The sequence below is a fragment of the Hyalella azteca genome, unplaced genomic scaffold, assembly GCF_000764305.2.
Source record: "Hyalella azteca isolate HAZT.00-mixed unplaced genomic scaffold, Hazt_2.0.2 contig17671, whole genome shotgun sequence".
Lineage (NCBI taxonomy): Eukaryota > Metazoa > Arthropoda > Malacostraca > Amphipoda > Hyalellidae > Hyalella > Hyalella azteca.
Genome location: NW_025947446.1, coordinates 439,529 through 453,480, shown reverse-complemented (window position 1 = coordinate 453,480; position 13,952 = coordinate 439,529). Strand labels below are relative to the sequence as shown.

Sequence of the window (13,952 nt, the reverse complement as noted above, 5' to 3'; positions counted from 1 at the left end):
AACCTGAAGACGTTTGTACTCAACAGAGAATATTTTAAAGTTGTATGTGGCGGCAAACATCAGTACAAGTCATTTTGCGCTCACTTTAACGTATTCTTTTTGGGCAGTAGGCTTGTGACAATATTGCTCCGGTTACTCACGTCAGGCGGTAGAGGGTTTAAACGACGAGTAAGGACGTGAATCGATCGCTGTGCATGCAAAAGTAGTGAACATCCTGTGCTTACAACAGTTAGTTCATTTGCTTAGAGTTTTACTTCTGAACATGGTTCAAGTTGCGTGATCGCCGTTTGTGGACTTAAAATTATTCTTCGCCATCGTTATGATTGGCTTCTCTTGAAGCCATGATGAATGACCTGCTAAATTTATGATGTTTTAAGCACAGTATGTCATGCAATATGACCAGGACGTAATAATAGTATAACATGAATTATTTGTAAATCTGCGTATTTCTTGTTTTGTCCTAACGTACGCAAAAGATCTTACATTTATAGTGCAGTGTTCAGAATGGGGTAACCCTCCCTCCTCTCGTGTTGGTGATAGGCTCTTCACAACCTAGTGCTAGTGAGGAAATAACTGCGATTTTGACACCTTCTCCTATGTGATTTTTCAGTGTCAACTATTTTTTCGTTAACAAGAATGATCCAGAGATCACAGTTCTTTTGTTTTACGTTTCATTTGAACTCTCAAGATACAGACCTTAACCTGACACAACCTTCTTCATTGAGCGTAGCCCAGTGCTCACCACACATATTATTTGTCTATGTAACGCTTTGCCCTCACATGGGCTGGCTGATGCGACCTGTTAAAATTATTCTTCGTGTCTCGTCACTTTGGTTCGCTTCTTCTGCAGTGCACGTACGGAATACCGACAGTCGTGCCAGGCCAGTACCTCATGGTGGGCTTGCAGGTGGGAATGTCAGAAGATGACCTCCAGTACGCAAACAAACACAAGTCCAAGTAAAAAGAAACAGACATGAGAATGTGCCAAATATTGTGCAATCCTGGAATCTTCAATGAAATCCAAAAGCTACACATTACTTTGTCGGCCACCCACACGCATATTCCCAACAGACTGCACCCCAGTGCAACTTGTGTCATTTTCGCGGTTACGGGGTCTCTGTACAGGGTGAGCTCGCACACCTTCATCACCAGGACTGGAGTTCCTATGATGAACAGAGCATATGCGTTCAGCTGCGGAGCAGCAAATCCGGCAATTGTTAATACACTAGCAACGAACAAGGCAATCACATGAGATTGAGAACCCATGAAAATCTTTGGGCGATATCTGTTGGGTACGAAAAAACTGTACGAAAAACACAATAGCCATAGGATGCCAAGCTCATCCATCATCTGCCCAAGGAACGACAGCGATGCATGAAAGTAAGCGCTTGAAACGCCAACCATGAAAATCAAAAAGAACTGAACGTAAGCACCAAGTGATGCATAACGAGCATAGCTTCTCCACACTCCACTGATGATACAAAGCACTGGGATGGTGAAGAAAGGCGTGTTGGATATGGTGTTGGTGAACTCAGCGATGTAGCTGCTAACAGTGTAGTTCTCCTCGCACCAGTCGACGGGCGACGAACCTGCCGCGACCCACCGCCTAAGCGACTCCGTCTGCAACCAGATTATTCGCGTGAGTAACGGATATCAAGAAAGCTTTTTATCGTGTATATAATAACGTAGATTAACACATTTATGTTTCTTATTGACTCGACCAATCTAGATAAAATCTAGATATGAGGCTAATCTAATCAAATTGTGAGGTAATTAACTAATGATTGATCAAATTAAGGTGACAATTTTCGCTTAAAATATAAATTCTTAAACAATAACGAGAATCGAAATTGAAAAAAATTGGAATAGTAGAAATGGGAAAGAGTTAAACAGTGATGGGAATTAAATGCTTCAAGTAGTTTCCTTATCTTTGGAAGTGAGCGAATATGTCAAAATTGATTTACTAGAATATTTTGGTTTTGAATCAATGTTTAAAACTGGTAAATGATTTCTATAGATGGAAAAGCGCCTGTACGTTTCTTCCTTTCTTCTTGAGGGCTAACAACTTCGGTGCTGCTAAACAATGAGTGATGTGGCGTGAGGGCTAACAACTTCGGTGCTGCTAAACAATGGGTGATGTCGCCTGAGGGCTAACAACTTCGGTGCTGCTAAACAATGGGTGATGTCACCTGAGGGCTAACAAAATCGGTGCTGCTAAACAATGAGTGATGTCGCGTGAGGGTTACTAACATCGGTGTTAGTAGCGACAAGTAGGACTCTTGTATTGATCAGGTCATTGTTTAGGCAGAGCTCTTGTATGATTGGAGGCACGTATTTGTTTTATCCTATTGATGTAAGCGCTTGTCAGGCTGACTGAAGCAGTAGTACTCACCCTGATGATCATGGCAGGCTCGCAAGCCGAAGTTCAGGTCAAATCGAACTGTTCCTCCAGCTTACCTGTCAAGAAATAGAAACAGTGAGTTGAAGAAGATCAAATTTAAAACATTTTAATAATTGTTCAAACATTATATTCAACGGAAAATAATAAGTGTACATTTTCTAACCTAACAATAAAACGCTATTCTATGTTTGTTACTTTAAGTTGCTCTGGCAAGCAGACTATTCACAAGATCGACATTTCTCCTTCCCGTTTAATTAATTGTTTCTCTCATGTATGTACGCCAGCGCTGACACAATATCTTCTGAGAATCCACGTCACGCGAGACGTTCTGTGCTAACGGTGGAGACATTTACATACTCCGATTGTTCAACAATGTCTGGCGCACGCCCTCAGTTGATAAGCACTAAATAACTTCCTCCGCTCGACTGTTTGATCGATGTCGACTTCAAAAGTGTTTTGTATTGTTCTTTGTGAGAAATACGTAATGTAGTCACTGAGGTATTTCTCCTAGAATGTGCTTACTTAAAGTAGCACTGAGTTCCTTGGAATTGGAGGTCAACCACTTTTTTTGTCTGAAAAATATGATTGAGAGTATCATTCCATATGGCTTGCATGCACAGCTACCCACTAAAACATGGCGTGTGCGTCGCTCTGTTGCCTATAATGCCGATTGATCTGACCACTAATTTCTAGGTACTACACCTCATCATCATCCTACAGGTCGTGTGGCAATCTAAATTCAGACTCGCATAAAAAAGAAAAGGCTTCATTTAAATGTTGAAGCATCCCAGTAAGGAATTCGATGCTAGCTTGAAAAAAATTAATTGTTCAGGTAATATCATCTTGGCGGGGCAATTAGCTGTTGTACTCCCTTGAATCATTGATCAAATGTGAATTCCATATCGCTGATGCTGCGGAATTCGTGAAATTTTTCGAGTGAACAATGTACCTATTACTTGAATTAAATGCGTAAAATATTTTTGACGAAAGTTTTAAGTTCAACGTCAGCTTTGTTGTGCATGGCGCGAAGGATCGATCAGCGATCTTAATTAACCCAGAAAAATCTAAATCGCGAAGACCTGTAAATTGTGGTCGCGCTGCTTCATGCACAGGCACGAAATTTTATCAATTCGTTTACCTATAAGTTGTAATAACGCTTAGGTACAAGCCAGGCACGCCAATATCTTAGCCACGTTAACCAATCGTTTAAAGAAATACAAATTCATGAAGATCAAATTACGAGGAAATAGCATTCTAGGGATTTAGGGAATAATCTGTAGAACAGCCAACATAGCACCGAATCCCCACCCCAACAGCTTCGAACAATTTAGTTTTTTTCTGGAATGTGCAACGTAATTACTCTTGAAACGCCAATGTACAATGTTTGCAGAATCTTTTATCTCTAAATCGTAGTCAAAAAGCGCAATGGAGATAATTGAGTGACCAAAATTCATGGACCGTTGGCTAAATAACTAGTAGATAAATCGCTAGCAGTCTGTTGCATCACACACAATCCTGCGTCAAGCAGTCGTGCGTAAGGCGAAGTTCATCTCTGGAGTTGCTCCCAGCGGGCAGTTATATGGAGCAGCTGAGGTCAGCGTCAGCTCGCGGCTCTCAAGATCTGCTCGGCTCAAGCAAGCCAGTCCCTAGCATCTCTTGTACAGTGACTGCACCACACTAAATTTTACACGTAAATATAGCATATAAACCGTTAATATAAATACTTAAGCTACCTGGCCTTATATCGTTAAGGAATATTTTGAAAAAGACAGTACATTAAACAGTAAAAGATACAAGTTCAAATAAGTAATAAGTTTGACCACCAGTGAGTCAGAGCATTGAGTAGCATTTTCACTGTGAAATATATTTATTTTAGCTGTGGATTATGCAGGATTCCAGCAGCCGGGACTAATCCAGCTGGCACAAAAACTTCAATAATGGGTGGGTAATATTATCACAGCACCATCAGTTCAGCGGCGAAATGCCTGCAATAATTGTGTGCAGCTGTCAATTAGCATTCAATGTATTGCACTTCAGATAACTTTCTGAGAGCACAAACGTGCGTACAAGTCGATAGCCACGTTATTTACTCGCGTCTAGCGATGCGCCAGCCTTCACACGCGCGGGCGGTCGGCGAGCAACTGACGCGTTCGACGTCCCGGACTCGCGCTGGCATCGATCTGGAGGACGACTGTCGCAGCGGCCAGCGTGAATCGTTGACCTGAGGCAGGTCTGTGGGATGTCCTTTAATCAGAACAATGGCTGTGTTCTATTCACCCACTTCAAAATAATTCTTATCCTTAGCCGTAATCGATGCAATAATTGTCGGATTATGTGTGCCCTCAAGAGTGACCGACTAAAAAACTCTGATAATACGAACCATAATCAGTGACCTATGCAAGCAATGAAGAGTTATAGCAGTGGTTTATAATGTCTGATACGCGTATCACTAGTATGTATTGGTATAGTACAGTATCTTCGGCGTAGAATAATAGGCCTGGATAAGGCTGTCGCTGATTCTTATACATTTCGTGACTTGGTAACAGATCTAAAAACAGTTATTTTGATCAAATATTTCCAACGGAAATCGTTTCTAGCCTTTGTTGTTCTGTATAGTACTAGGCATTTCCAAGATTTATTGCGGTTCGCTAGAACCTACAGGTTTCATCACGAGATTATTAAGCTTGGTAGCAGCCGCCACACGCCACCTACCTAGCCACGGCAGCCTACCCCTCAGTAGATTATAATTCACACATTAATTAAAATTGATTCGTAATTCAAATAATTCCAAATTTAGCAGTTATTGCTTGCTATTAGAGGTATGCGTCGACTGATGACTCGATCACAATAATTTGTTAACCTCTGGCCCACAATAACGACCGATTTGATAATTAATGATAAAATACGGTTTTCAATACAGCAACGAAGTACGTTTAATTAATTTAATTAAATATCACAGATCGATGACAATGTAGAAGTTTTCTTGCTCAGTCTGAACTAATTTTCCATTTTATGGCCTCAATGCTTATAACATTTATTTAGAAGCGGTAAGAAGCAGTTTTTCCGGTGATCATTTCGTGTCTGTACGAATGAACAAATACGTCTTCTTGTGAAATCTGCCAATACTTGCTTCAATATTCGTGTTGCGACAACTCAGTTCAAAATATTTGAGCAATATTTAGGTCCGGCGGATTCTTTTACTTGGGATTAGTACCGGCTGCTAGAATCCTGCATAATCCCTAGCTAAAAAAAATAAATATACATCACCGTGAAAATGCAACTCAATGCTCTGGCTCGCTGGTAGTCGAATTTATTACTGATATGAACTTATACATTTTACTGAGAGATGATTAACAGTTCAGTTAATTTAACTGCTAATAGGTAAATGAATGATGGGTGGACGATTCACACTACATTTGATCGTGGTGCGGATTTGTGTCACAGTTTAATACGCACATTTGAGCCTAACAGAATAGTGTCGGCACTGAAAAAATAGGCCCATGACCTTTAGCCGATTCTTGTACTTTTCGTAACTTGATTCACAAGGGAACCGCCTTTTGAACCAGATCTTTCCATTCTGGCGATTTTTTGCGTTAGCTGCTAGACTTGTTACAGGGTCCGTTAGGTGCTAGGCATTTCAAAACTGAATATATACTCTTGCATAGCTTTGTCTAGCTGGTTTTGCCGACTTGTGCCCCAGTTGATCCGAATTACATTAGCTCGTAATGTCGATTCATTTCCCAACGTTCACCGCTTAAATACAAAATGGAAATTATAAGTCCTGTTTTCCGGCAAAGCAGTCAAAATTTCCGTGAGACAAATAGGCTAATTCATAATTCCTGAGAAGTGAGTTTGAAAAACGAACCAGGATGCTCGCGTGCCTTGTTCATGGTAATAAAATAAATATAAAACTATAATATGTTCAATCGATTAACTTTATCACAAGAAATTATCAAGTATTCGTATTTACGAATAAATTTTCTGTAGTATTTTAGCATAGTCATCAGTTCTATGCAGTCATAACCCGATAATGGGAGCTTGTATTTACGCAGTAGATTTTTCCCCAAGGTCTATCGAGTGGCGACATTAATCCAGAAACATACACCTAAGTAAAGGTCGAAGTTTCCTTTGACTGAATTGACTGATCTTATGGTAAAATACATAGTCACTTACTTACACATACCTTTTCCTGAGCGCCCCACTGCTGAGCTTGCGGTGTCGGACTGTTGGTGTCAGTTGTGGGGTTAAGTTATTATGTAGGTAGGATTCCTTACATCAAGTTATTATGTAGGTAGGATTCCTTACATTAAGTTATTATGTAGGTAGGATTCCTTACATTAAGTTATTATGTAGGTAGGATTCCTTACATCAAGTTATTATGTAGGTAGGATTTCTTACATTTCTCTTCTCTGTCTCTCTCGTGCAGGCGGCCGACGTCCCGTGTTGTTGTTATTGCCCGGGACCGCTGCTCGGCGGCGCCCACGAAGAGGCGGCGGCTCCGGGGGAGGCGTTAGGGAAAGAGAGCGAGGAGAGGAAAGCCGCAGTCGGTCCAGGGTTAGATCAGAGGTCCAGTGGGGTCAGCGAGGTGGGATGCGAAGGGCAGCTGAAGAGGTGATGGGTGGAGTGGTCTATTGCGCCGCACTCAGGGCAGAGTGGGCTGTTGGCTGCACCGATGCGAGCAAGGTACGAATTGAGCCGCGATGAGTAGCCAGAGCGGAGCTGGGAAAGGGCGCTTCTGGCCGCCCTGGGCAGGGATAGCTCGCTGGATGAGACAGTGGGAGCAGGGGTCAGCAGCGCCTTGTTGGGAGCTGCTGAGGCCAGGTAGGATGAGACAGCGGAGCTGTGCAGGGTGCTGAGGGCGGTGGAGTAGGTTTCCCTCTTCCAGCAGGTGAGAGACCGAAGGGAGGAAGCGGGACTGAAGCGTGTGCTTCATGGGACGGGGTCCTGATGTCTGGGTGACAATAGGGTAGCTGGGATAGTGTGGTCGAAGGGCACTGGCAAGGAACTGTGAGCAGAGCAGAGAGAGGTGTTCGGCCACGAGTAAGACCTCAGCTTCGCTGTGTAGGTGGGAAGCGGAGGCCATTAGAAGAGATCCCGTGGCTGTGCGGAGGGCAGAGTTTTGAATGGTTTGCAGCTTGACGATTGCCGAGGGAGAGGCGTTAGGGAACCACACTGGGGCAGCGTATGTGATGAGAGACTTTATGAGAGCCTTGAAAGTCACCAAGAGGGTTTCCTTCTGCTGTCCCCAGCTGGTTCCGGCGAGGGATTTGAGGATGTTGAGGCGCGGGCAGGCTCTCTGGCATATAGCAGCGATGTGAGGCGAGAAGGTGAAGTGGGGGTCGAAAGTGACCCCGAGGATCTTTGGGGTTCGACAAAGTGGGAGGTCGGACCCCTCCCAGCTGACATGAGGGTCTGTTTGTGATTGATGGGTGTCAGAGGTGAAGAGGGTAGTGTGGGATTTGGGGATAGACACCGATAACCTCTTCCGACGAGCCCATGCAGCCACATCGGAGGAGTGGGAGGAGAGGACTGCAGACGCGTCGGCGATCTGCACGGCCCCCGCGGCGGCTGTGAAATCGTCCGCATAGGTGATTAGAGGGGCGGACTGGGGGAAGTCTGAGACATAGGAGTTGAAGAGGACGGGCGAGATTACGGAGCCTTGTGGAACTCCAGCGAGGACCGAACGTGAGGAGGAGATGCAGCTGTTGTAGGAGCACCTGGCTGACCTGCCTCTGATGTAGCAGATCAGCCAGCGGGTGATATTGGCGTGGAGGGGAGTGGAGGCGATGTGAGAGATGAGCTGGGCGTGAAGCACGGTGTCGAAAGCCTTGCTTAAGTCAATGACCATCGCTATTGTCCTGGTTGGTGGGCGAGGGTGGTTGAAGCCTGTAGCTATGGCCTGGGTTAGAGGAAGTAGGGCAGATGTTGTGGAGTAAAGGGAGCAGAAACCGTGCTGGGAGTCCGCCAGTGGAAATGCAGCATTGAGGGAGGGGAGGAGCAGAAGCTCCAACACCTTTACAGATGGGCACAGTAGGGAGATGGGTCGGTATGAGGAGCTCATGGACGGAGGTTTGCCCGGCTTTGGGATGGCAATGATTGTGGCTGAACTGGCTGATTTGCCGGAGAGGGAGCGCAGGAGCGACCAAAATTTGGCTGGACTCCTCTGCCAGTTGGTGGACTGGACTTTCTTAGTCCAGGTTGTGCGGGAGTGAGAGGAAATGGCGGCTGAGATGTTGTTGAGGTCCGGTAGGCTGGGGTGGTTGGGGTCCAGGGCTCGGGCTCTGTCACGCTCTTGAATGAGAGGGATGGCAGATGGTGGGAGGTTGGCAATGAAATCTCTTCTACATCCACGGGGGATGTGTCGGCGGGCCGCCAAGGTGAGAATCCTTCTAAAGATGATCTCTCCTTGTGAGCAGGAGGAGGGGGGAGCAGCAGCGCTGAAGGCGACCTCTGTATCGGCGGTGTAGCCCTCCCAGTCTGCTCGACGGAAGTTAATGTAAGTGCGGGTAGGACGGTTGTTGGGGGGGTTCAGGGAGTCCAAGGAGATGGAGATGGGAAGATGGTCAGAGTTGAGGCGGGCTAGTGGGGTACATACAGCGTCCAGGGCCAGATGGGGGCTGCTGAGGGTGAGGTCGGGCGACGAAGGGGCTCCTTGCGACGGGAGCCTGGTTGGGGTGTAAGCGTCCCGTGCAAGCGACCTCTTGTTCGAGTGTCGTAGTTTCTGTTGCTTTTCACCTGTCCCTCCTTGTCACTTTGTCTCTTTTCAGATGATAACGCTGCTTTTTTCGAGCCAGCTTCAGCGGGCTGGATAATTGAGACCTTCCGCCCCTTGTGGGTGATGAATGATTTTTCGATTTAAGAAACTTCCGATAACTGAGACGTTCCAGTGGAAGGTCTCAGTTCTCGAAAGTTTCTTCTTAACATCACCAATGAGGCGGAAGGCTTCCACCTCATTGGTGATGTTCATCTTGACTTTCGGTGCGAGTTAGCTAAATAGCTGCATGAAGCTCTAGCACTTTTGGCCACTGAACTAACCACTTATATGTACATAGTTTTTCACCGTTTTTAAGCAGCCCTAAGATGTTCCATCGTATGGAATAAGGATTTAACTGCCTTCTCGCACATTTCTATATTGAAAGGATTTTGTGAAAATTGCGGGAAAAATTAAGCAAAAGCGTAAATGAGATGCCACAAGACCGCTGGATCCGTTTAATTTCCATGAGGATCAAGCATTTACAATACGTTTCAAACTCAGCATTCCCTGTAAAATAAATATTATTCGAGTGACGCACATCGAATACTCCTGGCGGTTATAACAGCCAATCAGTATGCAAGCTTCATCATGGATACCGGCCTGCTGACCATGATGCTTAATCAGAAGTAATATGTATTAGGCGCGATTAGTGAGGCACTTTAGAAATTAATTCCAGAAACAAAACCATTAATGAAAAAACTGCATGGTTACCTCGGAAGTGAAAAAGTAATTGCAAAATATATTTCAGCTCAAGTCATGTCTTCCTAATGCACAAAAATTTCATCCATTAATATTGCTGGCAGCCAAAATCACTGTCAAACCTTACCGGACATTTAAACTTGTGCTTCGTGTCTTGGATCGAAAGGCAGAAAAGTCGCTCTGGATTTCAACAGCACTCAACCATAGACCATGAAGGACGTCTTAGTTTAGACGTTGGGAAGTTCGTCAATTACAGCCAGTTCATTTAAAAAATTCCATACAAAATTAAATTCAGTAATTGGCAAGACACGAGGGAAAAATAATTACGAATAACAGTAGATAAAACTATACAGAAGATAAGTAAAATTTAGGTATTACCAATAGTTCACATTGAAAATCTGTGTGAAACAATACGTGGAATTTTTATGGCAGGCTCTGGCAGAACTGGCGAAGGTATCCACAAACTCTGCAAGCATGTAACCAGCCTGAGGTCAGATCATGATTATCAGAAGCGACCTCTGAATCTGTAAAATATTCGGGAAAACGAGGGATTCAAGAAATTCAATGCTGCTAAGGCGGTCACCAATGAGGGGGCTAAGACGAAGACCCCTAAGGACGAATGTTAGAGTAAACTAAAAACAGCCTTAGGTTCAGAGGACCACATTGAGGCAAGAAGCACGAAGGATTCAAGTGACTGAAATGAATGTTGTGTAAAGGGCACAAATGAAGCTGGGAAAGACCTTGGTCGTTAAATACCAGTTTATACGAGTGTTTTTTTTTTAATTTGAAGCTTTTCTTGTTATTTCCCTATAGAAATAAGTGGCGACTCAAGCTTCAGCATCCATAATTTCCAAAGTTAAAAACAAATCCGTTACAGCATTTACTGGTCTAAAACATTACAGGGAACGAGAGAATTCTTCCACAACAATAACCACTTATCAATAAGATCACAGAGCAGGTACAGCAGTAACGTACCGATAGCTTTTTTAATAATTAATCTCGTATATCTTCACAGAGTTATGCTCCTAACAACATCCTCATCTATCTTAATACCAAGTCATTCTGGGAACTACATTACTACCGTCAGTAAAGTGTCTCTGTGCCGTCTTTATTGATCTTTAACATGCCATTACATAGAAATACGTGCAATAAAGTAGGTTCCCCTAGGTTGCCCTGGATATAACTGTTATAAAACTATTATATAATCACTGGAAAACATATATAACAGTTATATCCAGGGCAACCTATTTTATTGCACGTATTTCTACTGGGAGCCTTTTTTTCTAGCAACCAATGCAATCAACTCTCAATAAAGCAGGTTCCCATAGGTTGCCCTGGATATAACTGTTATAAAACTAGTATATAATCACTGGGAAACTTATTTATAACAGTTATATCCAGGGCAACCTACTTTATTGAGAGGTGGTTGCATTGGTTGCTAGAAAAAAAGGCTCCCAGTAGAAATACGTGCAATAAAGTAGGTTTCCCTAGGTTGCCCTGAATATAACTGTTATAAAACTATTATATAATCACTGGGAAACTTATTTATAACAGTTATATCCAGGGCAACCTAAGGGAACCTACTCTATTGAGAGTTACAAGAAACATGTGAACGAACCTCAGCCAAGTAGCAGATTGGGGGGTCGAAATTGCAGCTTGCACAGCAGGATGACAGCAACGGTGTAGCTGAAGTCCATGTGATGCATAGGTTGGGCTAATTGACTTCCAGCATCTGTCATTATGAAGATGTCGAGACGGAAAATTTTGCCATTACAAAGTGGCAAAAGTTGCCACTACAGGTAATTAACGATAGACTAGGGGTCAACTAGCGTTCCGAGCGCTAAACTTCGACCTCCGTGGAGTGAGAATTCTTGAAATAAAGCTAATAATATTCAAATAAATAAGTGCGGCCTTTGATTTTCATTCTAAATGCGTATGATAAATTACCTGTAAGGACTATATACGTATATTATTTGCTTTACAAACTAATAGCGAATCACTTTACATCGAGTAGTTACACATTGCGATAACACAATAATCGAATAAATTACTACACAAAATCTACATTTATCTTTGACAGGCCAACATTATTCGTAGAAGCTAAACCGTGACTGAAAACCTGAAAAAAACTCATGGGAACTGACAAGATGACTGCACACCATGGGACTCGTGCATCTTCCTGTGGCTAGACACGCCGAACAAAATAAGCGCGGTTTGTTCGAACAGATCGCATCAACTCTCCAGCGAGTGAGCAAACACTCACGAGTATCAAAATCGTAAATTCTAGAATTTTACGAGTAAAATAATCATATTCATCTAAATTTTTAATACTACTAGCCAACTTATTTCGAGTATTGAGAACAATTTGTGCGTTTGCAACTCATAAAAAACGAGTCCAAAAGTTGCTAAAATGCTTCTTTGACTTGATTCAGGCACATTCGGACAACTTGAGGGCAATCGCTCTCTTGGTGGCTGCAGTGCTAGCTAATAAAAAAATTTTGGTGTACTTCTTCTCGATAAAAAAATCGTAGGAGGTTTGAAATACATTGTGGGAGTAACGATACAAACTGGCCTGTTCCAAACATAACTTTCAGCAAACTAATAGAAAATACAGATGAGAAGATCACTTCTGAGGAAAATTCTGTGGCGCATCAGTGAAAGCAGCGCTGAATGTGGAGGCGGTGCCTCGTACTACTCCAGCGACGCCCCCCAGGGCACACGCCGTGCCTCTGACGATGTTCACCATCGCCGTAAAGGTGCCAGCAGAACTGGTAGCTGCCCCTACGACGCCGCTGATCATCCCCGCCGTCCCCACAGCCGTGGTCGTCAGACCATGGACGGCACCAACCGCCCCCCGCACCAGGCCAACTCGGCCAGTCAGGGTCGCAGCCACCCCACCCACGACGCCCGCCAAGCCATTCAGAGACACGAGGGCGCCGTTAGCGACGCCCACTGCCCCGACTGCGGCACCGGCGGAGCTTGTTGTCATGCTGACGAGGCCGTGCAGAGTGGCAGCGGCACCGCTGACGATTGTGAAGAGACCATTGACGGTGGTAGCTGCGCCGCTCATCACGGCAATCAAGCGACTCGTGCGATGGGACTGTTTCTGAACTACCGACGTAGACTCGCTGCCTTTTCTTTTTGAAGCACTACTGGAAGCTGCCTCATTACTTTCAACTTCAGGAACTTCTTTGCTATTGGCCTCATCAAGTAGCTTTTCTTTCACTGAAGAAATCTCTGAATTCAGAGACTTATCAGCGTCACTAAGTTCGCTATCATTATTTGGCGATTTTGACAACAAATCATTCTTGTGCAGAGGTAAGTTAAGATCAGGATCACTGGGAGCTGTAGCTTCAATGATTTCCTTGTCCAGATTGACGAAGAAGGCGTCCAGTGCTGAGTGCTGGGAACGAAGCTCCTCGAGCTGCTCCTCGCACTCTTCCAGCAGATGCGTCAGGCTTTCTCGATTGGGCAGTTCTTCCTGCAGACAATCAGATAACTAGTATAGGTTGGCTGAATTTCTTCTTTCAAACAGGTTTCATTGAAGACCAGAGAATTTGTTTTATTCGCAATTTTCTTGCTAGTGTTTTTGATATACCGAACAATATTTTTAGTTTGAACTGGCAAATCGAAAATCAGGTTACCGATGGTCATGTAAAAATGTCCATCGGTAACCTGATTTTTGATTTGCCAGTTTGAACTAAAAATATTGTTCGATATATCGAAAAAAACTATCAAGAAAATTGCAAATAAAACAAATTCTCTGGTCTTCAATGAAACCTGTTTGAAACATTCAGATAACTGTACACATCAAAGCAGGCAGAGAGTTCTACATCACTCAGCCAATCCACTGCCTACTTACTGCCTTACAATGTCATGTTTAATACGCAAGTACGACTTCATCAATAAGCAGCACATACAAAACTTTCCCTAGACCTTCCGCGGGTGAACATAGATACTTAAATAAGGGAAAATTTTTGATTGAAGTAGTAGAAAAGTATGACCCCTTGTTAGTTTTGTTTGCTCCAGAACAATCAACGTTTTTTTTACTGAAATTGCAAACTTCAATTGATGCATCGATCAAACAAGGTCCCTTAG

General features: G+C 43.7%; 1 protein-coding gene across 2 annotated transcripts; it reads right to left on the bottom strand.

Annotated features, from left to right (window-relative positions):
• Positions 1-107: 107 nt before the first annotated feature.
• On the bottom strand, positions 108-3,564 carry LOC108679678 (alkaline ceramidase 2-like). Of its 2 annotated transcripts, none has more exons than XM_018168370.2 (3): positions 2,597-3,564; positions 2,393-2,457; positions 108-1,620 (listed from the first exon to the last, which is right to left on the bottom strand). In XM_018168370.2, exons 2-3 carry the CDS (start codon positions 2,402-2,404, stop codon positions 826-828), a joined length of 807 nt encoding a protein of 268 aa, XP_018023859.1. In that variant the 5' UTR covers positions 2,405-2,457; positions 2,597-3,564; the 3' UTR covers positions 108-825. The 2 variants fall into 2 exon arrangements, with proteins under 2 accessions (XP_018023859.1, XP_018023863.1); XM_018168374.2 differs by having other exon boundaries at positions 2,924-2,942.
• Between the last annotated feature and the right edge of the window lie 10,388 nt (positions 3,565-13,952).